Below are 25101 nucleotides of genomic sequence, written 5' to 3' on the forward strand. Positions count from 1 at the left end.
CTGCCCATCAGGGTCTCTGTTCCCACTGACTCTGGATCACGCCAAACCTAGTTCCCTCGTTCTTTTCTTAAACCCTGGCTCTCAGTTTCCCTCCCTCTTTCTCTCTCTGTTTCTCTCCCTCCTCCCCTCTCTCTTCCCCCCACCCCTTTTCTCTATTTCTCTGTGTGTCTCTGTTTCTCTCTATCTCTTCCCCCCGTTTCTCTATTTGTTTCTTCTCTCTCTGTTTCTCTCCCTCTCTCTCTCCCTCTCTCACAGCCTCCCCCCCTTTCCGAGTCTCTCCCTCTCTTCCTCCCTCCCCTTCAATCTTCTCCCCAGAGAGTGTCCGGAAACGCCCGGAAACGCCGGAGCCAAGGCTGCATTAGAGCAGCCCCCCCTCGGAGCCCAAGCCCGAGGCCGTCACAACCACAGCGTCCCCCGACGATCCAGAATCAATATCCGCCCGTAACTAGCGGGAACAGGGCTGATGGACCGACCCGGGGAGGGGAGGGGGCGGGAATCCGGAGGCTAGGGCCGGAGCTAGGACGAGTGCCGGGACTTGGGGACCGGAGAAAGGAGGACATTGTCACGGGGGGCGTCCAACCCTCCTCATCCATCGAGAGCTCGTTAAAGATGCTCCCAGGAAACGAACGCCTGCGATTGACAGCCTGGAGATGCCGCTGGCCGGCGGCTGGGCCCCGGGGCCCCCCACCAGCCAGCTCGGGGATCCCCCCCAGCGGACCCGCGGGGCTGACCTTCCCTTCCCGCCCCCCTCCGCTTCGCCACCTGTGAGTCCCGGCACGATGCAGGAAACCCGGCCGGAACCAGACTGCGACTCCCCTCCCACCTCCCCTTCTCTGCCTCGGGCGAGAGTGGCCCGAGTCAGCTCGCCTCTAGATTAATGAGGATGGAGCTGCTCAGGAGCCTAGAGAGTCACTGGCTCACCCCTCCTCAGTCTTCCCCTCAGTGAAATGGGCCCGAGGATCCACTTCAGCCGGGATTAGACTCCCAGCAGCCAAAGCATAGCAGAATGCTTTGAGGGGAGACCAGAGATCTGCGTTCTCTCTAGAATCTAGAAGGGCTGATAGAGCCCTAAAGGGAGGAATGGGGCAGCAGTTAGCCCACCTGGAGTCACGAAGACTTCCCAAACCTGACCTCAGACACTTACAGGTTATATCACCCTGGGCAGCACTTCAGCCCGTCTGCCTCAGTTTCCTCATCCCTAAGATGAGCTAGAGAAGGAAATGGCAGACCACTCCCGAATCTCTGCCAAGAACACCCCGGATGGGATCGGGAAATGGAAGAACCCGAGGGGACAGGCCCTTACCCCCAAGCCCAGCCTCAGTCGCCCCAAACAGCTGCAGGAATCACGACAGAGCCCTGATGTACTTTAGTCATCACGCCCCTTTGGGGGAGCCAGGAAACAGAGATAAATCTCCGTGCTACTCATGCCCAGGGTCTCAGGCGATTTGTTTGAAGGCGGATGCCCTGGTTAGAAGTCAAACGCGGGGTGCCACTGATTGTTCCTAGCCCAGTTCCCACAGCAGATGAGAATCCCAGACATGCACGCCCCGGGGTCCCCCCCCCTTTCTCCGGCCCATCCAACCGGGGGCTGTGCAGGAGGGGCGCCCGGCTCTCCCCCCGCCGGCAGTCTCCCGCCATCCCCCACCCCACCCCGGGCCACAGAGAGGGGGGAGATCCAGCCCAGAGAGTCTGGGCGCCCGCCTCGGGTCACACAGCACGGCTGCTGCTCCGACTCCCGGGGAGCGCTGGCAGGAGCGGGGCTGAATGAGCGGCCCCCTCCCCCCCCAAACTCATTAAAGGTTCCGGTTTCTCCGGCGGAAGACGCTTCGCCGCCCCCCCCCCCCCAATCCTTTTTCTTATTCCCTTAATCCGTCATCTTTATCAGGCCGGGAAGCGCCGGGCGCCCCGATCAATCTCCGCATTAGGGCTGACAGAATGGTGCTAATAACTTATCGATCTCCGCCCGTCAGGCCGCGCCGCCCGGGGCGCCGGGGGGGGGGGGGGGGAGGGGGATATAGCGGGAGGGGGGGGGCGGGAAGCGGCGGCAGCGTGGGCCGGGAGCCACCGGCACAGAGAGAGACAGCCAGAGACAGAGAGACACGGGGAGAGACACAGGGAGAGAGACAAGGAGACAGAGACAGACAAGGGAAACACAGAGATAAAGACAGAAACAGAGATGAGAGAGACAGAGATAAGGGAGACAGAGAGATAAAGACAGAAACAGAGATGAGGGAGGGAGAGAGAGATAAAAGAGAGAATGTGACAGAATGAAAGGAGAGAGGGAGAGAGACAGAGACAAAAATAGAGGAGAAAGAGGATGGGACACAGAGACATAGAGTTAGAGGGAAAGGAGGGAAGAAGACAGAGACAAAGAGACACAGAGAGAGACAAAGGAGGGAGGGAGACAGAGAGAGACATGAAGACACAGAGAGACAGTGAGAGAGAAACAGAGATGGGGTGGGAGGAGGGAGGGAGAGAGAGAGAGAGAGAGAGAGAGAGGAGAGAGAGAGAGAGAGAGAGAGAGAGAGAGAGAGAGAGAGAAGGAGACACAGAGAGAGAGGGAGAGGGAAAGGACCCAGGCAGAGAGATAGAAACAAAGAGCAGAAGATGGGGGGTAGCAAAGATTTTGAGATCAGAAACAGGAAATGATAGACACAGGAAGAGAGAGGCACAAGCAGAGACAGTCTGAGACACTGGAGGCCTGGGGAATGAGGCGATCTGAAAGCTGTAACTGTGCTGGACATTCAAGGCCCTGCAGACCTTCCTTTTTTCTCCTTGAGTTCCCCCTCCCCCCACTCTAGGCTCCACTCAGTCAACCTAAGAGATAAAGCCGCGGCTGGCGCTGCCACATGCCAGCCGTCCCTCGGCCGCTTGCCCCAGCCTCCCTCCGGGCCTTTGCTCAGGCTAGGCCTTATACCTGGATGCCCTCTCCCTTCATCACTTCTGCCCTCTCTTTAATCCCGTCTCAAAAGCAGCTCCCCCCAAGAAAGGAAAGAGGAGGGAAAGGAACATGTACGAAGAGCTTACTGCGGCTTTGTCCCCCCCCCCCCCGCCGCCCCCCCTCCCATTTTACAATTGAGGCATTCAGATCCGAGGGTGGATGTGGGGAGGGGCTGAGAGGGGCTGGGATAGGGAGGCTGAGGCAGAAAGTAAAGGAGGATCCAAGTCCCCCATCAACCCTTCCCCCTCCACAAACCCCCCTCCCCTCTGACGCCAGGACATAAATATAGACAAACTCAGAGACCTCCCAGGCCCAAACACACCTCTCTCAGAGCTAAAATCTCTACCAGGGGAGGGGAGGAGAGGAAGGGATCGACTTTCTATAAATCACCTGGCTCATAGGCAAATCTGCTGTCTTGACACTGAGAGCCAGTCTTCCCCACCCTCCCCAACCTTCACAGAGAGACCTTGCCATCTTCGCTCCTAAGAAAGGAGGACTGGGAAGGGAGGCATTGGGCCGGGGTTCAGTGGGAAAACCCCTGGTTTTCTGGGAGGCGGGAGGAGAGGCAGAGGCTGAGGCTAGCCTGGGTTGGAGGCAGGAATCCAGCTTGGGACTCTGCTCTTTGAGAACAATTCTCACTCAAACCTTTGGGGGTCAAAGAGGGCAGAGATCTTTCCCAGGGAGCAAGACCAGAGAGGGTAGCTTGGGGCAGCGTTAGAAAAAGAGCAAGATCTGGAAGGGTCTGAGAATCCTCAGAGCTGGCGCTGGCCACAGCCCAGAGATAGGAGGAGGAACCTATTTTTCCTTCAGACCAGTTACACCGGGGCTTAATAACTGCTTCTGTGTCCCTTCCCTTTTCAGCAAAGGGCCTGTCTTAGCTCTTTAGCTGTTTGGGGAAGGGGAGCCAGGAAGAGAGAAGGCAGGTGTTTGGACACCTGCACGAGGGAGGTGGGGCAGAGCACCCCTGGCTAGGCTGGTGCTGGCAACAAGTGTGGTGGGAGGTCAGTCAGGGAATAACCCTCGGGAGCCAACTGGCCACTGCCCTTCCCCTTACCCCCCAAGGGTTCCAGCTTAATAAGGCAAAATCACAGCTACCATTTGGGTCCATGAGGAAGCAGGGGATGGAGTGGTTTAGATTCCAGATCTGCTTCTAGAAACCTGGTGGGATTTTGTCTCATCTGATCTAAGACAAGATATAAGGTCCCATGCTCTTCATTTGGACAGTTTCTTTTGTAAGGACTTTTCCAAGTCTATCATTTTATGTTTTGCATTCTCACATTTTCTATGTTGAGGTTTCTCCCAGCTCCGACTGAGGATTCTAAGATTCCTTCTAGCTCTGATCCCCTCCATCTCTCTACCTTCTGAGCCCTTGTTCTCTCCTGGTTAGGACATTCTCTCCTTCAGATCCCGTCCAATTCTAAATTCTAAGAACCCTAAAGCATCCACCACAGAAGGATAGCAAATGTTGCCTGGCTGTTGCCTCCCGGCTCTGCAAAGTCAAAGCCACAAGCATTATTCTGACAGGAGACGTGTTACAGTCAGCAACCAGGGCTGACATCGCCGCATGCCCTGGGACTCACACTCTCTAAAGTCAGTGACTAGAATCTCAATGTCTCTGCTCGTGGTTAGTATTCCCCACTCTCTGTTTCTGATTAATGTCTCTAGGTCAGTGTTGATGACCCCTGGTTAGTGTTTCCCATCAGCATCCTGGTCGCTGACCTCTAGTTACTGTCAGTCATTGTCCTTTCATCAGTCCCATGATTACGGTCCCCTTAGTCAGTTCCCAAGTTACTGCCCCATAATCAATTCCTTGGTCACTGCCCCCCCAGTCACCATCACAGGCAGTCCCTTAGTCAGTTCCCCCGTAGATGTCTCAGATCAGTTTTCTGGACATAGTATCTCTAGTCAGTTTCCTGGTCAGTATCCCCTGGCCAGTTCCCTGGTCATTGTCTCTAGTTAGTTTCTTGATCAGTATCCTTTAATCAGTTTCTTGATTAGTGTCTCTAATCAACTTCCTGGTCAGTGTCTCTAGTCAGTTTCCTGGTTAGTGTCTCTAGTTAGTTTCCTAGTCAGTATCCCCTGGCCAGTTCCCTGGTCACTATCCCCTAGTTAGTTCCATGATCACTGTCTCTAATCAGTCCCCTGGTCAGTATCCTTTGGTCAATTTCCTGATCAGTGTCTCTAATCAACTTCCTAGTCAGTATCCCCTGGTCATTTTCTCTAGTCGGTTTCCTGGTTAGTGTCTAGTTAGTTTCCTAGTCAGTATCCCCTGGCCAGTTCCCTAGTCACAATCCCCTAGTCAGTCCCCTGGCCAGTATCCCCGGCTGCTTCAGGTCTTCACCTTGGCCCTACTCTGCCTCTTCTTTCTCCCAGGACTGAGGATTCAGGGCTGGCTTGTGTGTGATTAAGAGATCTTGAAGAGTGAGGGGGGGCCCCAGCTGGCACACAGAACATCTCGATCATTACCTCGGCTCACGCCGGCTCGCAGCCGATCGATAGGGCAATTAGATTTTATCAGCAGCCTGCTTGGCCTCCCTCCTGCCGTCACAGCCCCAGAATTGCTCTCTCCCTCCCCCTCCCCGTCTCTCTCCCCCATCTCACCCCAGGCACCAAAGACAGAGGCTTTCCCCAGCTACAGAGACCGAGGCAGAGAAAGATGGGGAGAGAGGTGCAGAAACAGAGCAACAATCACAGAAAGACTGACAGTATCTGTCTGAGATGCAGAGATCAGTGGAGAGAGACAGAGAGACTGACAAAAAAGACCCAAAGAAAAAGGGAAGATAGTTCCCAAAGTACAGAGATAAGGTTATGATGGGGTAGGAGGAATCAAGAGTAATGAAGACAGAGCAGCTCAGGCTGAAAAAGCCCCTAGACCCATTAGCTGTTCTCAAGGAAGAACCCTCTGCCCCAACCCATTCTCCTAGTCTAGTGTCACCTTGGAATCCCTCTTTTTCCCCTGCCATGCAACCAGTCAGTTATGATCAAGACACTTTTACTTCTCTCAAATTCCCTCTACAGAGCTCATCTCTCCTTTTTTCTTCTGTGTGCCTAAGCACCTGTCATTCACCAGGGTCCTCGGGAGTGAGGGGCTCTCTTCTCTACCTTTCCCTCGACCCCTCCCAGGGACCCCAAAGGGACAGCCTCATCTGTCTCTTTGGTTCTTCTCCCCCAGACTTTCCATTCCCTGAAACTTCTATCCTCTCAAACCCAAGGTAACGAAGGCAGGGGAAGCCTGCTAACAGTGCCCACATTGTCCCTTATAACCTCATCTTCCTCTCCTGCTCCCCTAGTTTCCCCTAAAGGAGATGGCTTTTCCATCTCTTCTATTTTCCAAATTTCCCTATATCCTTCTCCAAGGAAGGTGCTTTTCTGAGACTTGAGGCCCCTCATAGGTCTCTTCTCTGGGGAGGATACTGGGCAGAAGGGAAATATGGGGAGACACCTGTGAACACTCGAGTGGGCATCTATCTGTGTGAGGCTAGGTGATTGGGTGATCCAGCATCTATGTGTCTCCATATATTTCTATGTATCTGTGGAGGTTAGCAGGTGTCTGGCCAATTGTCTATGCCTTGGTTGTGTGTGTGTGTGTGTGTGTGTGTGCGCCTCGCAGAGTTCCTAGCCTTATAAGTTTTTGCCAACTTCTGGGCAGCCTAGGCTTGTAGTCTGAATGAGCATGATGGCGGATCCCAGAGGCCGCCCCGGAGGACAGCACTCTCCCCAGTCTCCCCCACCGCGGTTGGAGCTCAGGGAGCAGACGCCTTCCCTCCGGCTCTACTCGGACCCACACCCCGAACCTCTGGCGCCGGCCCCCCCTCACCTGCCGGGCCCAGGCCAATCTCCACGCTGCTTCTCTGGAATTCACAGCGGCTTTGGCGCTCAGGCATAACGAGGTGGCGGCTCTGGTGCAAGTTGGAGATGATGGTGGAGAGGTCGCTGTCACGGCTGTGTGGGGAAGAAGAAGCGACGGGTGAGAGGAAATCAGCTCCCTGGCTAGCTGCAGACAGTGTGAGCCCGTGATGTGTGAGAGTGTGTGAGTATGAGTGTGAGTGAGAGAGTGTGAGTGTGAGTGAGTGTGTGAGTGAGTGTGAGTGAGTGTGAGTGTGAGTGACTGTGTGAGTGAGTGTGAGTGAGTATGGGTGTGATGGATCCACAAGGGGAGGAACACAAGTGTGTGTGTACATTTATATACATATATGTTTGTGTATGTCAGTGTGAATGTGTGTGTATACAAGGGGAGAAAATATAAGTGTGTGTATGTATATATGCACACATGTATGTGTGGGGGAGGAGGAGTGTGAGAGACAGGGACAGAGAAGGAAGACAGAGAGACAGAAAGGCTGTGCAGACACTGCAGAGAATGAATTCCTTCCCCTGGCGTTTATGGGCTGGGGGAGTGGGAGGATGGGACTGATACAGAGTGGGAAATGGGGATGGGAGCGGACACCTGTACAGCCCAGGAGGGGCTGGGGCCCCCAACACATGAGGCTGAAGGAGAAAGCTGCTTTCTAGTATTTCCATCCTCCAAACTCCCAGGCATCCAACCGGCCAGGCCTGAACCTCAAGGCCAAGCACACAGTAGGTGCTCAGGATACATAGCTAAAAGCCAGAAGACCCAGGTTCTAACTGGGGTCTGGCCCCGTCTGCCAGGGAACTCGAGACAAGCCACCCCTCTGTGTCTCATTCCCCAAACCTGCACGGTGGGAGATAGATTCCTCGCCCCACATCCCCTGCCAGAGTCAGAGAGCTAAAAAGGACAACGGGCGTTTCCAGGGTTTCAGTGTTGAAATGTCACAGCCACATTCACAGTCACACAAACACACTCACACACTCACACTCACACAAACACACTCACACTCACACAAACACTCACACACATTCACACTCACACAAACACACTCACACTCACACACACACTCACAGATACACTCACACAAACACACACACATTCACACTCACACACACTCACACACATTCACACTCACACAAACACACTCACACTCACACATTTACACTCACACAAACACACTCACACACATTCACACTCACACAAACACACTCACACTCACACATTCACACTCACACTCACACAAACACTCACACACATTCACACTCACACAAACACACTCACACTCACACATTTACACTCACACAAACACACTCACACACATTCACACTCACACAAACACACACACACATTCACACTCACACTCACACAAACACACACACACACACATACTCTCACACCCTGCACATGTACATGGCTACTTCTGGGCCTGGAAGGCCTCATTCACCTAAAATGACGGCGTCACTCATTAAAGCTCTCCCTCCCAACCCGTCCTTGCCTGAGAAGCTCCCCCAGGCCGGCCTATTTACTAGTAACGGGTACCCAGAACCCCTTCCTGGTCCTTGCTTTATTTCCCCAGGGTTAGTCAGCCTGAGCACACAGTTACTTCTGGTCAGAGAGCTGGAGCCCTGCAGAAATCCCAGTGGGGGTGGGGGTGGGGGAAAGAAACAGAGACACACAGAGAGATAGAGATACAGAGTCAGAGAAAGATACAGAGAGAGTCTGAGAGAGATATACAGTCAGAGAGAGAGAGATACAGAGAGTCAGAGATACAGAGAGACACAGAGTCAGAGAGAGAGGCAGAGAGAGGCAGAAACAAGCACAGAGGGAGAGGATGTATGTATGTGGTCAATGTGGGCTCTCAGCTTTTCCCTCGTTCAGCATATTAACACCTTCAACCAGACACACACAGGAACAGAAATATACTTGCCCCCCCAGGACCCCCCTTTCCTTGCTGGTTTCCACCCCTGCTTCCTCCTGCCTCCTCCTGCCCCACCCCCACGAGCCAGCCCACCTCGCGCTGAGGAAGGACGCCCAGTCCCTGTCCCTGGAAGGGCCGCAGCTCCGCTCCCTCCATGCAGTGACAGGGAGTCCTAATTCTAACCTCATTAAATATTCCTTGAGCTTCAGCTCCCCCCTTCCCGGCCCTAAGCCAGCCTCTGTCCCTGTAATCAGATCAGTTTCCATCTGAGCCTCTGCCCCCCCTCCAAGTGCCGGGGTGCCCGCCGGGGACCCCGAGGGCCCGTCCCACGGGTGTGAACCCCCCTTATTTCCCCGCCGTCCCTCTGGGCCCCCCCACCTGCAGCGGGGCTCTGACCTTTCCCTCCAGGGAGTCCTGCCCTCCCCGGCTCACGAGCCTCCCCTCTTCCGCGACCCTCAGGGCCACCCAGGCCCCCAGCTTCTGGGGCTGCCGACCCCTTCCCCGCTGGATGCCTGATCCCCTCTGAGCTGCCCTTCCCGGCATTATGCAAATAGGCCGAGTTGTGAGCAGTTTATAGGATTAATTGGAAGTGATTAGCAGTTTCTTTAATCAGGCCGGCTCATCAATGAGGGGACAGACAGGATGAGACAGAGAATTGCTGGTCTCAGCACTGGGGGACAACAGATGGGGAGCAGAGGGGGGCAAAGCACCCAGACCAGCCTCCCCACCGCGCCTCCACCCAAGACATCTCTGCCCCCCCCCATTGCCAAAGGCAGGAGAGGGAGCCTGAGCTCCACAAAGGACCCAAGCTGGGAGGCGGTTCTGAAATCCAGCCCGGAACTATGACTGGGTCACACTCTCTGAGCCTCAGATTTCCTCATCTGTAAAATGGGGCTAAGACGCCTATAGTGAAAAGATCAGGGGATTGTTGGAGCTGAATCCCCAACATGACATATTCACGGGCCCGGGGCACCTCTCCAGCCCCCTCTCTGGCAGAATGAGGGTCTACCTGCACAGAAGAAGGACTTTCCTCCTGTGAGAGTTCCCTGGACGTTGGTTCCTCAGAATCCAGGGCAACACCGGCCCATAGCCCTTGGATTAACCGACAGAAAATGTCACCTAATATCATTCTTTCTCAAAGTTTCTCACATCACCACTCCCAGTGCCCGCCCCGAGGCCGGAGCCTCAGTACCTTGGACCTTCCCACTGGTCTCCCCCTCTTCAATCTGCGCCCCCAGAGGTGAGCACGCTGTCTCCGGAGGAGGCTCCTGCTGCTGATTCTGTCCTTCCAGGCCTGTATGTCTGCCTCCAGCCCCCCTTGCCAGTAGCATCTCTCCCTGTTCCACCACGGCGTCCTTGCCCTCTCCTGGCCCACGCTAGACGCCTCCGCTCTGTCGGAACACACCGTCTGCCTCCCCCCTCTTTCCTCACAGTAACTTTTCCTAGGGGAGCCCCATCGCCGGCACTGCTGGGCCTGACCGAGTACTGAGCACCCACATCTGGAGCTGGAAGGGATCTTGGGGTCATCCAACCCAGTCCCCTCATTTTAAAGATGGGGAAACTGAGGAACACAGAAGGGAAGCAATCGTATCCAGGCTCCCGGAGGTAGTGAGGGGCAGAGATGAGATTCAAATCCAGGCCATGGGATAAGAAAAATTAGATTCAGAGGGAGGGAGAGAATTTAGAACTCAAAATTTAGGGGAAACTTTTAAAATAAATTGTAAAAAGAAAATATATTTAGAGCTAAGAGGAATTTGGAGGAGCCTCCTGAAGTTCCCCCTAAAATATATTTAGAGCTAGGAGGAACTTCACCTCCTCCTAATTCCTCCGTTACAGGTGAGGAAACTGAGGCACAGAAAGGGATGTCTTGCTGCAAATACAACTTTCTCTCTAGGACCCCGCTAGCTCTGGCCCCCAGTGTTCCCCTCTTTCTGGCCCCCATCCTCTCCTTGGACCATGCCCTTCTCCTCCAGTTTCTCAGCTCCTCTGGGTCTCTCTCCCGGGCTCCAGAGGGAGCTTGTTGGTGGTTCCGGGCCACTGTCAAAGAAGATGTTCTGCACTTCCTAGCTGCGTGATCCTGGGCCAGTCACTTAACCCCAATTGCCTCAGCAAAAAAAATGTGTTCTGGTACCCAGGATGATGAGGGGTTTCAGAGGTCAGACCCGGGAGACCGAGACAGAGAAATACAGGGAAGATGGGCGAGGGAGGGAGGAAGAGCCTGGGGGGCCAGTGTCCCCTCCCCTCACTCCCCCGCAGTGCCCTGGCCCTCCATCCACACCTTGGGGTCACCTCTTCTCCGTAAAGCCCCAGAAGGCGAGCCCAAGCCAAGCAAAGGCGCTGAGCACCCCCTCCCCTCCTGCTGCAGGGGACTCAGCGGGAGGCAGACAGATGGAATCGGAGGCCTGCAGACATTCTGGGCCCACGAGGCTCCTGGGAGCCCCCGCCCCACCCCCTCCGGTGGCCCAGCGAGCCCAGGACGCTGACTCAGCACCGAGGGCCGGTGGCTGGAGGTGGGGATCGGCTTATGGGCTCAGGGCGCCCGGGCTCATCGCCTAAATCCCCTTAATCGCATTGTCAGCTCCCCGGCAGCTCTCCAAGAGCGGGGGGAAGGGGTGGCTGGCCCCGCTCCAGCGGCCCGTCTCCCCATGCACACCCCTCTAAGGCTTGGGGCCGGCCGCAGGGTCAGACGCTGCAAGGATTGGGGATTTCTCCATCTGTGCAGAGCAGATGGACAGAACCCAGGCAGACAACGCCACGGGCCTGAGCCGCCCGGACCGTCGCCCCTGATGGAGGCTGCCCAGAGAAGCTTGGCGGAGGGAGGTAGGGGGAAGGGCGACCCCCCCCCCCGCGGCCCCTTAATTAAGTTCTGGGGAGTTCAGGGCTGCGTCCCGTCTAACTCCCTACTTTGCGGTGGGGGCAGCGGTTGGGCCAGAGTCACGCAGGGAGAACGGAGCTCCTTCGGGCCCCACTGGACCGTACTGCCTCCCGGCGGGGGAGAGGAGGGAGCTGGTGACCCGGGGAGATTTGGGAAGGACAGGGACTTTCAGGCGGAGCTGGGGCTTCTCCAGCAGACCAGGCCTGAGGCTAACCAGAAGCAGCCGTTCCTCCTCACCCAGCCCGTTCCTCCTCGCCCGGCCCGTTCCTCCTCCCCCGGCTCCCTCGGAGCGCAGGCTCTCAAAGGCCGTGGCTTCCCTCTCGAGGCGTCTGGGAGGGAACACCCGGGGCCAGCCACAGGCAGCTCCCAGCCCCGACCATGGGGTGGGCCCCGCCAGGCTGGGGCAGGAAGCCGGCTTGAGAAGGGGGGAGGGGAGGGGGAGCAGGAGGCGCCTCCTTGATTTCCCCACAGGCCCCGCTGACAAATTTATCCCGTAATGTCCCAAGTAAAAGGCTCATAAAACGTCATTAATGTTCATGACAGGCCATAAAAATGATCAGTTGAGCTGGCAACTCCAAAATGAGGTAGAAGTAAGTTTAAAGATGTTTTTATTGTAATTCTGCTCCATAATCTGGCCCTTCTCGGGAGCATAAATACCTCAGGAGCCGGGCCAGGCCCAGGGGCCGGGGAGTGGCAGGAAGTTCACCCTCTGCTCTACCCTCCACTTCTCCCGCTGCAGTGGAAGGCCCGTTGTTCTCAGGCTCCTTCCAAGGGAAGCCTTCGGCTTGTTCACATACACCCAGGGACACAACTCTTACACAGACTGGCCACAAACTCAGCTCTCCAAGCTTAACTGGGGGGGAACGGGGCGGGGGGGGGGCTGGCCTGGCCCTTCAAAATTCCCCTGTTGCCTCTAAGAATTATATTCTGAGTGACTTTAGGCAATTCACCTGCTAGGACTCAGTTTACCTAACTATAAAATGAGAAAGACAATGAGAGGCATTTATCTCTAATTGAGACCAATTATCCAGGCTACCTCCCCCCATTCCCAAGACCAACCATGCTGACTTTTCTCATGCTCATGTATCCCCAAACAGGGAACCTCTGACCTTCTCCATCTTTAGGACGAGACCCTCCCCCAGAACTCTGTCACGCTCATGTATCCCGCCTCCTCCCCCAAACGTGGAACCTCTGACCTTCTCCATCTTTAGGACGAGACCCTCCCCCAGACCTCTGTCACGCTCATGTATCCCGCCTCCTCCCCCAAACATGGAACCTCTGACCTTCTCCATCTTTAGGACGAGACCCTCCCCCAGACCTGTCATGCTCAGGGTGCAGGGTTAAGACCTGGAGCCACTCATGCCCTAAATCTGTGGGCAGGGCTCTTTTGGGGGGTCTGGTTATGGCCTCGGCTCTTCAGGACGTCTGGGTCCAACACACCAGCCAGGTCCCTCTGTCCTCCCTCTGATGATTAGACTGGAATATATTCAGCCAACAAACCGGCGCCTCCAAGGCCGCAGCTGGGCCGACCCTTCCCAAGGGCTGCCCTTTCCCTGCGGCTCAGATAGGCCCAAAGGGCCAATTAATCATGTATCATCCCAAGTGCCAGTCAGGGTCCCGAGCTTTGGCCACTAAGGGGCTTCTCCCAGAGGCCTCAAGCTCAGGAAAGGTCCAAGACTCCCCTTTGGAGCGGGCGGCAGCAGTGACTGAGCCGGGCAGAGCCAAGCCCTGGTGGCGGCTAACTAAGAGATGGGCATCCCCTTCTCCGGTCTTTTGGAACTGGAGGGCTCTGCCCTTCTCTCACATCAGCCGGCCCCAAGGACGCAGGTGTCTGCAAGCTGAGAGGGGTTTGAGGATGAGGAGGGCAGCTGAAGATAAGGGGAGAGAGAAAGGAGCAGAGGAGACTCAGAGAGGAAAGGATGGGGGAGGGAGGGCTGAGTCCCCCCTCATTTAGACAGATGAGACAGCACAGGCCCTAGAGACTCCACGACAAGTGCCCACCTGGCCGGAGTGGGCCAGAAACCCTTTTCCTACCCGACACCCAGGGCCCAGAGCTACCTGCAAGACGTCTCTCGGAAGGAGATGTTCAGATCCCAGTGAGTGTGGACCCTGCGGAAAGAGAGAAAGAGGGTCAGTCCAGCACCTTTTCTTCTTGTTTCCCTTTTCCCCCCAAGTCCCCATCCCCGGAATCACCCCTGGCCCTGCCTCAGGGTCACCCCTTTACTCCTACCCTGAGATGGCTCTTGTTACAGTTCTAATATGGGGGAGGGTACCATATCAGGACCCTAGGAAGTCATGTTGAGGGATCCTTCCCTCCCCCACTCAACCCCCAAGACTACAAAATAAAAGTCAAACTCCTCGTCCTTGAATTCAACTCCCCCCTCCCCCCTCCCCCCCGCAGTCCAAACTCAATTTTCAAGAGTCTATCAGCATCCTTGATCTCAAGAGGCCTGGGCTCTGGATTCAAGACCTTCCCTCTCAAGGTCACCTTGTGACTGCTCGGCATGAACCTGGCACGCGGCACCCTGTGGATACTGTGTCTCCCTCGTTCGAGTGTAAGCTCTCTGAAGGCAGGGAAGACTTTATTCTCGCCTTTGACTCTTCAATGCTTGGCCCAGTTCCTGACACACTGTGAATTAATCCATTGAGCCCGAGCCTAGATCTGCCCATGGCTACAGGAGCATAGACTTAGGGATGAAAGGAACCTTCAGATCTGACCCGCTCGGGTTACAGAGACAGCCTGGAGATGGAAAGGAGTCTGCCCAAGATCGCAGGAAGAGCAGAAGCGTCGAGAAGTGAAAGGAACCAGAGCTCTAACCTGAATTCAAATCCAGCTGCAGATGCTTACTAGCTCACTGTATGACCCCGAGAAGTCCCCTACTTCTGTCAGCCTCAGTTTTCTCATCGGAAAAACCATGCTGATAGCACATACCTCCCAGGGTTCTTGCAAGGATCGGATGAAATCATATTTGTAAAGTGTTTTGCAAATCTTTAATGAGAATTATTTAATTTATTATATAATATAGGTATTTATATTATATTGGTGATAATAAATAAATTATTTATACTCAAGAGGCTTTTGCTCCAACCCTAGCAGCAGCTTTTCTATGGCTCTACAATGCCTCTCTTGTCCCCTGTCCCCAGACGGACTGGGGATCTTGGGAGGGCCCTTTCTTTGTCTCCCACTAAGCTACAAGTACATGCTCGGCCAGTCAGGAGGCCTCAGGAAGTGCCCGTGATAAAGAGGACCATTCATTCTCACTCCGGCCAGTATGCAGCTTCCTTGGAGGCCAACTGGAGTGTGAGCCAGGGGACCGTTCCTGGCCGCATTTATGGGATGTTAGCTCCGGAGCTGGAAGGGGTCTGGGAGGTCATCTCATGTCACCTTATCATCTTCCAGAGTGGGGAACCGAGGCGCAATTAAGGGTCCTCCCGGTGTGAGGGAACGAACAATGCCTGGTCCTCAGAGGGGGTGGGACGCCCCACCCTGGTCTCATGCACAGAAATCACCACTGGTATAATCAGAGTAAAAGGAGGCGAGACACTCCCTCCTCCACTTTAGAGGAAGAAATTGCAAAGACCAGGATGGGGAGAAGGAAGGAGGAGGGAACAAGTATTTATTAAGTACCTACTGTATAGCATATAAAGCATAAGAGCTTTATAAGTATCACCTCATCTGATCTGGGAAAGGACTTGGAAAATGGAGGCGCGTGAGTCTGGCCCAAACGCCCTGTCTGGGATTTAGCTCGAGAAGCTGACGGGTTGCCGGGATTTGGAGGGTTTGATGTCTCAGGCCTGGACACCTGAGGCCCACCTTGGGGGAGGGAGGAGGGGGGAAAGGCTACCTACAGCTCAAGGACCATCTGCCCAACCCCTCAGCCTGCAGGATCCCTCGGGACTCACAAATGGGAGAGTCTCGACCTTGGGTTCCAGTCGAATGGTTTGACAGCAGAAATGGGCGTAATTTCATCAGTGGAAATGACTTCTACTAAGAGGCAGGGCTATTTGCTTGGTTACCACCCTCCTGGGACTCTTCCCTCAGACCTGGGGTGGTCCTCCCTGCTGGAGTGAGCTCTCCCTGAGAAGTAAGAGCGCCTCCACTTTTCTATAAGAATACCCAGCCCTCAGCGCAATGATTTGTACACAGTAAGTGCATAATAAATGATTTTTTCATTCCTTCATTTTGTACCCAGGGAGCTGCTCCTTTCTCCTAAGGTCGGGAGTGCCCCAAGTGTTACTACACCATAGAGTTCCCCAGAGGGGACTCCAAGTGTTACGATGAGGAGACAACCAGTAAAGGGCCCCAGTGTTATGATGGGGGAGCCACTGAGAGAGAAGGCCTCCAAAGGAAACCCCTGAAAGGAGAACCCCAGATGACAGCAGGGAAATGCCCAGAGAAGGGCCTTCAGATCCCTTTAGAAAAAGGTGCTCCGGGAATAGGAAAAGGAGCCCTCCCTGGCTCCCAAATGGAGGTTTGTTGACTGGAGGGCAGCCCAGGGCCCAGCAACGGGAACAGCCCAGTCAACCCCGCTCCGTCTCCTCCGACAAATGAATAGGTAAGAACAAAATTAAATCCTCATTATCTCTGCTTCCTTCCCCTCCAGAGGAACTCAGAGAGGGAGCCCACTCAGGGGGAGGGGAGTTGCTTGGGGGAGGGAAGAAGGGCCTGCTTCTTTCTAGCCATTAATCATCCAATTAAAATGGAAGGAGGCCGGCCAGGAACCCCCTGGGGTGGGAGAGCAGGGAGGGAGGAATACGGGGGGAGGGCAGGGGAGTCAGGGGCCCGAGGCTCAGGAAGGGGGTGCGGCCCCCTCTCCCACAGGCCTTATAAAGTATCCAATAAAACCTGCAGCTGAAGGGAAGCTGGGGAGCCCGCAAAAGCCGGCCCCGAACTGACGGCTCCCTCCTAGGATCTGCCCGTGCTCGTGTGCCCGTTTTGACCTTGGCAAGGTGATACCAAGGAAGGTTTAGGACCAGGAGACCCGTAGCTGCCGGGGTAAGACTCTAGTGCTCCATCAGAAGGGAAAGGTTGATATTAGTCATCGGTTTCTGAGGCTTTCTAGTCCACCCCTGCCCTCTCTGGCTGGCCGGAGGAGGAAACTGTCCCACAGAGGGAAAGGGAAAGGTCACTAAGGGTCAGAGGCAGGACCTGAACTCAGGCCCTCTAAATTCAGAACCAGCGTTCTTTCTATTGAAATACACGGGAAGGCAGAGTGCATACAGCCCGAGCTTTCCATTTTACAAATTTGTAAACTGAGGCCCAAGGAAGGAACCTTATACCTAAGGTCACCTAGTCAGTCGAGCCGGTTCCCAGGTTCCAGGGTGAGGAGCCGAGGGAATTGCGGCATGGGGATGATGTCAGGAGGGTATCAAGGGTGGGGGTGGCCGGGACTCCCCAGGGGCACACTGAGGTCGGGGGGAACAGCAGGAGAAAGCTGGAGTGCCCTCCTGCCTTAGTCGGGCTGGAGGAGGAAGCCAGGGGCACGTGTCCTGAGGGGCTCTCCCAGCAGCGGCCACGGCCAACCTGCTGCCCCTGGTGTTCACCAGGGCACAAAGGGTCATGGGAACAAGCTCTGCTCTCCCTTCAGGACTCAGGCCAGAACTGTCCCGGTCCGCGCTCTCCCTCCCGACACCATCATGGGTGTGCTTTTCTGTTTACACACGGCAGAGCGGGAGCTCCCGAGGGGGGAGAGCACTCGGTCCCTCTTGTACACAGAGAGTCCGATGCGACTGAAGTACAACCACAAGCAGTCGGGGCGGCCCCGCAAATACACAATCAATACATTGAACGAGATGACAAGGGAGAATGTCGACCTTGACTTTGACCTTTGACTAGCCATGTGACTGTAGACAAGTCATTTCACTACTCTGACTCAGTTTCCTTATGTGTAAAATGCATCAGCAGTCCCCAAAGAAAGCCCCATCCAGCTCTGAATCTATGATCCCCTGAGAAATCACTGGGACAGGTCCTTGGAGGCCAGAGCCCATTGGGGGGCACCTCCAAGGAGCCTGCCCAGCTGGGAAGGGTGCCGGCTTAGACTGTGAGAGTCAGATGTCCCTGCCACACCATGATGAGGCACTGAAGGAGGACCCTAGTGAAGGTCAGAGACCTGAGTTCAAATCTCACTACTCCTGCTTGCACAAAGAAACAAATGAAGCCCCACAGCTCGATCCATGGCTCCACCATCCAACATCCCCAGCAAGGAGACGTCCAGCCATAGACTGAGAACCTCCGGTGATGGGGAGCTCACTACCTCCTGTGACAATCCATCCATTTCTGGACAGATTTCGCTGTTGGGAAGGTTTTCCTGAATTTCCTGCTTGGCTGAAACTTCCACCCACGGCACAGCTTCTGCCTCTGGGCCAGAGGAAACAAGAGTAATCCCGCTAGGTGGCCATCGGCAGGCTAAAGGCTCCTTCCTGCCCCAGCCCTCCACAGGGGACTGGGTTAACCCTTTGCTGCAGGCACTCTGCCTCCTCTCAGAAACTGCCAGGACCTCCTCGGGAGCAGCCCTCAGCCCTAGGGCCGCCACTGCCGCCTCCGTCTCCACAAGCCCAGGGGCCCCGCTGGCCTAAGTCAGGCTCTGCTGCAGGGAGGTTCCGCAGCTGCCCCTCAACTCTGACTCTCCCGGGACCTCATCTCCCAAATATCAATATTCCAGCGTAATGAAAAAAGCAGCTCGTGTGTCTGAATCTGGGCCCTGCTCCTGTCTGCCTGTGCGGCCTTGGATACGGAACCATCTTCTCCTTTCTTCATCTGTAAAATAGGAGATGGAATCAGAGGACCTGCGTTCAAATCCTGCCCTGCCCATTCTTCTCCTCTGACTTCAGGCAGGCCCCCGACCTTCCTTCCTCTGAGAACACAAGCTCCCTACGGGAAGGGATTATTTCATGTTTTATCTGCAGCACTTCGCATATCGTGGGGACTTAATAAACGCTTCCTGACTGAATGAATTCCTTGTAACTGGAGGATTCCATTTCAAATTCTGCCTCAGATACTAATTATATGATCTTGGACAAGTGATTCAACCTACTCGTGCCTCAGTTTCCTTTTCTGTAAAATGTAATTAGGCCAAATCAGTGGTGTCAAACTCAAAAAGAAACAGCTTAATGACTTAGAAAACTACAAATGAACATTATCTAGGTTAGATTGTATTTTTAGTTATTTTGGCAAACATTTCTCAGTTACATTTAGGACAGCTAGGGGGTCCCAAAGAGCACAGAGTACAGAGTCCGGAGGCAGCAAGAGATGAGTCTAAATTTAGCCTCAGACACTAACTGTGTGACCCCTGAGCAAGTCATTTAACCATCTTTGCCTCAATTTCCTCATCTGTAAAATAAGATGGAGAAGGAAATGGCAAACCACTCCATTATCTCTGCCAAGAAAACCCCAAATGGGGTCATAAAGAGCCAGCCATGACTGAAAATCACAACAACAAATTAGATTTGGATACGATTTGGACTTCTCCCCTTGATGTATTCTTCCAGTGTTTAGGTGGTATATTGGATGGCACACTGAGTTTAAGATCCATAAGATCTGAGTTCAAATTCAGTCTCAGATACTTGCTAGAGGTGTGACCCTGGGCAAGTCATTTAACCTGTTTGCCTCAGTTTCCCCATCTGGAAAATGGGAATAATTATAGCTCCTCCTTCCTAGGATTCTTGTGGAAGATCAAATAAAATAACAATTGTCAAGCACCTAACACAGTGTTTGGCATAGAATAAGTACTCTACAAAGTTACTTCTTATTTTTAAAGATTGTATCAAAAACTGGATCATGGAAGTCACATCAAAAGCCAAATTAATAATAACTATTAAATTTTTTAAAAATTTGCTTTGCTTGAGTATAGTATTTTCAGCTTTTGTTGTTGTTGTTTGTTTCTTTTCTTTCTCGTGTCTTTCCCCTTTTGATCTGATTTTTCTTTGTGCAGTGTGACAAATACAGAAACGTATTTGGAAAAGAGAACTGCATGTGTTTAACCTATAGTAGAGTGCTCTGTCTTGTTATTATCTTTGTATTTGGGAAAACAAAATCTACAATATGTTATTATATATTGTATATAAATACATTAATAATATATAATATTTATAAAATAAATATAATATGTATAATAGCTATAATGTATATATTTCTAATATATATTTAACATATTTACAAATATGTGTGTGTGTGTGTGTGTGTGTGTGTGTGTATGTGTGTGTAATATATAAGTAACATTTGCTTTGCTTCCCCAGGCCTTGGTTTCCCCTTCTATAAAATGTCTCCTAGGCACTCCCTTTAATTTGGGTGTCCTTTGAGCCCCACCCAGCTCCAGATCAAGGATCCGGCAACAAGACAACTTCTGCCTTACCTATGTGCAGAAGTCCCTCCTAAACCAGAAACCAGCCCTCTGATGAGCCAGGCAAGGTATGACCTCTAACCCCTACCCCTGCACATGTCAACAATAACCATAGCAACAGCTCTTGTTTATAGAATATTGTAAGGTTTGCAAAAGTGCTTTACAAATTTTGTTTTAATAAATAAATCCCTGGACTTCGAATCAAGAAGACCTAAAAATCAAATCCAGCCTCAGAGACTTCCTGGGTAACTCTGTTGCTAGTCATAATCTCTATCTGCCTCAATTGCCTCAACTGTAAAATGGGGATATACTAATTACGTGACCCTAGACAAGTCACAACTTCTGTTAGCCTCAGTTTCCTCATCTGTAAAATGGGGATAATAATTGCCCCTACCTTTCAGATTTCTTGTGAAGATCAAATGAGAATATTTATAAAGTGTTTAACACAGTGCTTAGTGCACAATAAGGGCTTAATACATGTTTGTTTCTTTCCCTCTCACAATAACCCTGGGCGAAAGGTGCAGATGAGGAAACTGAGGCAGACAGAGGTTGTGACTTGTCCAAGGTCACACGGCTAATATGTGTCCGAGCTCATATTTGAATTCAGGACTTCCTGACTCCGAGCCTGGTGCTCTATCCACTGGGGCACCTGGCTTCCTCTTAGGTGAAACTGGGGCATTATCCCTGGTATGAAGCTGCTAACCCTTCTTTTAAGCTCCCGGATGGCACATGGACCAGTGGTCAAAGGATTACAGCAGACTTCTGGGTGATCCTGAATAACCCAACATCCACAAAACAATATGTAAGGTCTGCAAAATCCCTTATGCAGAATCACAATCTCCTAATAATCCTTTTTTCCCTTTGACCAGATAAAAAAGGCCATTCTTTGCCTCATTTCTTACCTAGCCTTAATCAAAACTTGGGCGTTGCCTCAGTCGGACTGAGACCCTTGGCAAATCTTAGCTTTAAGAAGCCAAGGGCTTCCGGCACATCCAGGGCCATGCCCAGTCTCTACGTCTCGCCACTAGACCCCGATGGCTCTGGAGGGGAAAGTGAGGCTGGTGACTTTGCACAGCCCTCCCTCACTTCAATTCAATTCACTTGAATATCACGGCTTCACCTTTCTGACATATCATCGAGAACGACCAAAATTTGGCGAGCCGGGTGATATCATCGCTTCCTTTTTACAAAAGAGCTTCTAAGACGTCAAGTGATTTGCCAAAGGCCCCGTGAGTACTGACTGCGAGTAGCAAGACTCGTTCCTCTGTCTCCCGGCCTCCTGAGCTCACAGAGTCACTTCTTTCCCCAAATCTGTCAAGACCTTTAAAGACACTATTTCCTCTGTCCCTAAAACAATCCTGTGGGGAAAGTGCTACAGATACGTGGTCTCCATTTTATGGGAGACCAAGCGCAGAGAGGGTCAGTGATATTAAAGTAGAAGTAGAATCTGGATCTCTCCAACTGCCTGACTGGCCAGCGTGAGCACCTTGCCGGATGTGACCGAGGGAGCCGAGCCGAGCAGACGTAATCTCTTCCCACAGCTCGGAACCGTAGGCTTGGACAATGCTGCTTTTCACGCCCACCTCCCGGGTTCTCTTTCCCAAAAGGCCCAAATTCCACCATGTTATCAAGGGGGCCGGACCCAGGACCTCCTCCCTCTAGAGCAGTACCTTCTCTTCATGATACTGATGTGCACGTCGTCCTCCTGCTTCACATCTGGCCGATGCCCATGGGCCGGGCTGCTCCCGTCACTGTCCCCATCGCTGGCTGAGAAAATCGAACTCAACTCCTTCTTTGGGATCCTGGTGGGGGGAAGCGGGATGGTTCTCTTCTCAGCCAGACGACCCCGGTTCTAGGAGGGAAGAGGAGAGAAACAGGTCACTCTGGGCTCTCTGTCCCCGGGGTCAAGACATGTAGGAACACGGCATTCTTATGTGATCCTGGGTAGAGGAAGGGGATAAGACCTCAGGGGGCCTTAGGGTTAGGCTAACATGGCTTCCTGTTTTCTGGAACCCCAATCTTCCCCACTCCCAATAACACAACCTTCTTGCATCTGTATTTCTATCCTAAGAGTGCAGTAAGCATTTAAAATTTTTTTCACTCATTCGTGAGGCAGCTAAGTGGCACAGACTCTGGAGTCAGGGGGACCTCAACTCAAATTCAGCCTCAGACACCTATTAGTGGTGTGACCTTGGGCAGGTCACTTAACCTCAATTGCCTTAAAAATGCTTTTTCATTCATTCTTTTGGGATTGGAGAAGTCCATTAGCCCTCCACAGTGTGCTGTCCTACCACTCTCAAGTGGTAGTGGGAGAGAGAATGGAGGTAAGAATAAGGAAAGGTGAGAGGAGGTTTTTTTTTTTTTTTCTTTCTGAGCTATCTTGAAATGGCCACATCTTGGCTACATCTAAACCCTCCTTCCTTCTGTGTATTGGCTTTATGCTTTATTCTTTTTTAGTTCTTTTGCAAAAAACAAAAACAAAAACAATTTTGGTTCAAATAAATTAAGGAGGAGAGATGTCCCCCCGATATCTTGGTCTGGGTAGAGGAATCGGGGTGCCCCTCGCGGCCCATACGGTGAGGGCACCAGGGCTGGATCAGCTTCAGGATCTGGAGAGAGCCCAGGAGAAGTCTTCCAGGCTAACTCTGGCCGCTGCCCCTTCCAGCCTGGGGAATGACCTTTAGTGCTGACTCCTCTTTGATGACCCTGACGCTCAGCAGTCACCACATCCACTATGGCGCACACAAATCCTCAAATCTTCCCTTTCTTAGCTCTATTCAGCCTCCTCTTCCTCCAGTCCTGTTCTCGCCACCCCAGTTCTGGGAAATATTCCTATCCCTTGATATCTATATCCAGTCTTAGTTCTGGTTCCAAACTGCCTTCTGGGAAACTCCCCGAACTCCAAGATGGCTGCCCCCTTACCCTGCCCAGGGACCTGGGACCTCAAAATCGCTTTGATATCTTTCTATGATCTCCCATAAGCTCAGCTCCAGCTCAGACTCGGGAAGTAGTCCTGGCTTTTGAGAAGGGGCGTAAAAAGAATCCCAGGTTCAGTCCTGGGGTTCAAACAAAGGTCATGAACCCTAACTCCTTTTTTGTTTGTTTATTTGTTTGTTTGTTTGTTTTGCTGAGGCAATTGGGATTAAGTGACTTGCCCAGGGTCACCCAGCCAGGAAGTGTTAAGTGTCTGAGATTGGATTTGAACTCAGGTCCTCCTGACTTCACCTAACTCCTAATAACTTATTTTCCTACTCTTTTGTGACTGAGGAAACCTAGTAAAGTGTAAGCTCTTGGAAGATCTGAATCTGTTCTTCTCCATTCTACCCCGCTTAGAGCCCAGCACAGTGCTTGGGAAATATCTAGTACAGTTGTATACTAAGAAAAAAAAAAACTCCCATATGTTTTCTATGACACGTGTGTCACTTGACACGGTATGGGGCAGTGATTTGGGATCAGGGAGATCCAATCATGAATCAATGAATGATGTTCCACATCAGGACTTTTCACCCCCGAGCTTTGGTCTTTCCCAGGCAGCCACCGCCCCTACGCCCCCGCTTGTCGCTGGCTCTACTTGGAAGCATCTCTGCCCGAGCCCCCAACAAACCACGGGGACCCTTCCTCAGTAAGAATCTGCTTAGTTTTCTGCTGATCAACTCCCCCTGAGTCCCACGGATGAAGAAGCTGAGACCCAGAAAGGTTAAGTCCGTTGCTTAAAGCAACACAGTAAATCTTGAAGCTAATATCCAGACCCCGTCTGGCTGCCTTTCCCTAAAGTCTCCTACTTTTCTTGATCTTGACCTCGGTCAGGACCTTTTGTCTCCAGTCAGTCAACAGCAGTGATCAAGAAACATTCATTAACGTGCCTAATACATGCTAGGCATTGTGGGTACACACTGTGCTAGATGCTGGCGACGCAAAGTCAACACAACTCAGTCCCTCAAGCCCTAAAGCAGTTAGTTCATCCCACCTGGCCTTGTTCCTGGGACTGACCTCTCAGTCTCACAATTAGTCTTGGGAATCACCCTTTGAGCTAATGATCCCATTGCTTTATGACCCCGAGGAGGTCAGAGATATAAAGAAAGGCCTCATGGGATGAAAATATCGATGGTGACCCTTTTGGGGGGTGAGAGCTAGAATATGGAAGCATTGAGCATACTGTGGTCCACGGCACATGATAACGTACAAACGTCATGGAGGATTACCCAGCTGTAAGAAACAATGAATTCCCAGCAGCCTGGGAGGATCTCTACGAACTGATACAATGTAAAGTAAGTAGAACCAGAGAAAGTCTAGATACAATAACTATAAGGATGTAAACAGAAAGAAAAAGAAACAAGGAAACCAAACACCAAGGAAGTATCATCAGCAGGCCTAGAGCGGAAGAGAAGATGAAACAATGTATCCCCCTCCTTTCTTTTCAGAGACAGCACTCTGTGCAAAATGCTGCCTACACCATCAGACACAGCAGGAAAGTTGTTGCTAACACGCTTCCTCACCGGCGCCACTCCTTTTCTTTCTTTGTTATAAGGCTCAGAACAGTGTTCAGCATACAGGAGGCACTTAATAAATGCTTGTTGACTTGGGATGGCTTATAAACAATAAATTAACAAATAAAAACCAAACGAATGAATGAATAAAAGAGAGGAGAGAGGAGGGCCATTTTTGAAAATGAAGGTGATATAAAAAAGAGAAAATAGCATTCAAATATTTCAAAAACCCTTTAGGAATTGTGTACCTCGCACCCAAAATAAATGGGGTATGATCGTGCACTCGGGTTTTGACCCCGGTCTTCTGCTGATTTGCCTGGATTTCTAATCCCAACCGACTATACGGTGGCCGGATCTGTCCCACCTGTACCACTTCTCTGTGAATCAGGTCCTCAGAGGGTTGTTTTGTTTGACCCCAGAGAACGGAAGAAGCCCAATTTGTCTACCACGCGCCAAGGTCCTGTGGCAGTAGGGAGGGAGTGCCCGGGAGGTGGGGCACTAGAGGGGAGAGCTGGTGGTCGTCCTAGGCCGGTGCCGACACACCCCACCCCTGCCTCACCCCGGCCCCAGAACACAGGCACAAAGGCAATGAGGGCCCTTTGGCGAATTGCACAGCTAATTCCTCAGGCCTCTGGAAAAGGTTTCTGGGAGCTGCTGTGGATGTGGCGGGGAGCATCCCGTACACATGTGGCCT

General features: G+C 52.5%; 1 protein-coding gene across 3 annotated transcripts in view; it reads right to left on the reverse strand.

Moving 5' to 3' along the window:
- Positions 1-25101, reverse strand: part of SAMD11 (sterile alpha motif domain containing 11) — a 42285-nt gene that overhangs the window by 7697 nt on the left and 9487 nt on the right. For all 3 annotated transcript variants that reach the window (XM_051988876.1, XM_051988878.1, XM_051988877.1), the window contains exons 3-5: positions 21591-21772; positions 13640-13690; positions 6759-6883 (exon numbers count right to left, since the gene is read on the reverse strand). In XM_051988876.1, coding sequence (XP_051844836.1) covers positions 6759-6883; positions 13640-13690; positions 21591-21772 — 358 coding nt within the window. The remainder of the gene's footprint in view (positions 1-6758; positions 6884-13639; positions 13691-21590; positions 21773-25101) is intronic.

This window comes from Antechinus flavipes, chromosome 3 (genome assembly GCF_016432865.1).
Source record: "Antechinus flavipes isolate AdamAnt ecotype Samford, QLD, Australia chromosome 3, AdamAnt_v2, whole genome shotgun sequence".
Classification (NCBI taxonomy): Eukaryota; Metazoa; Chordata; class Mammalia; order Dasyuromorphia; family Dasyuridae; genus Antechinus; species Antechinus flavipes.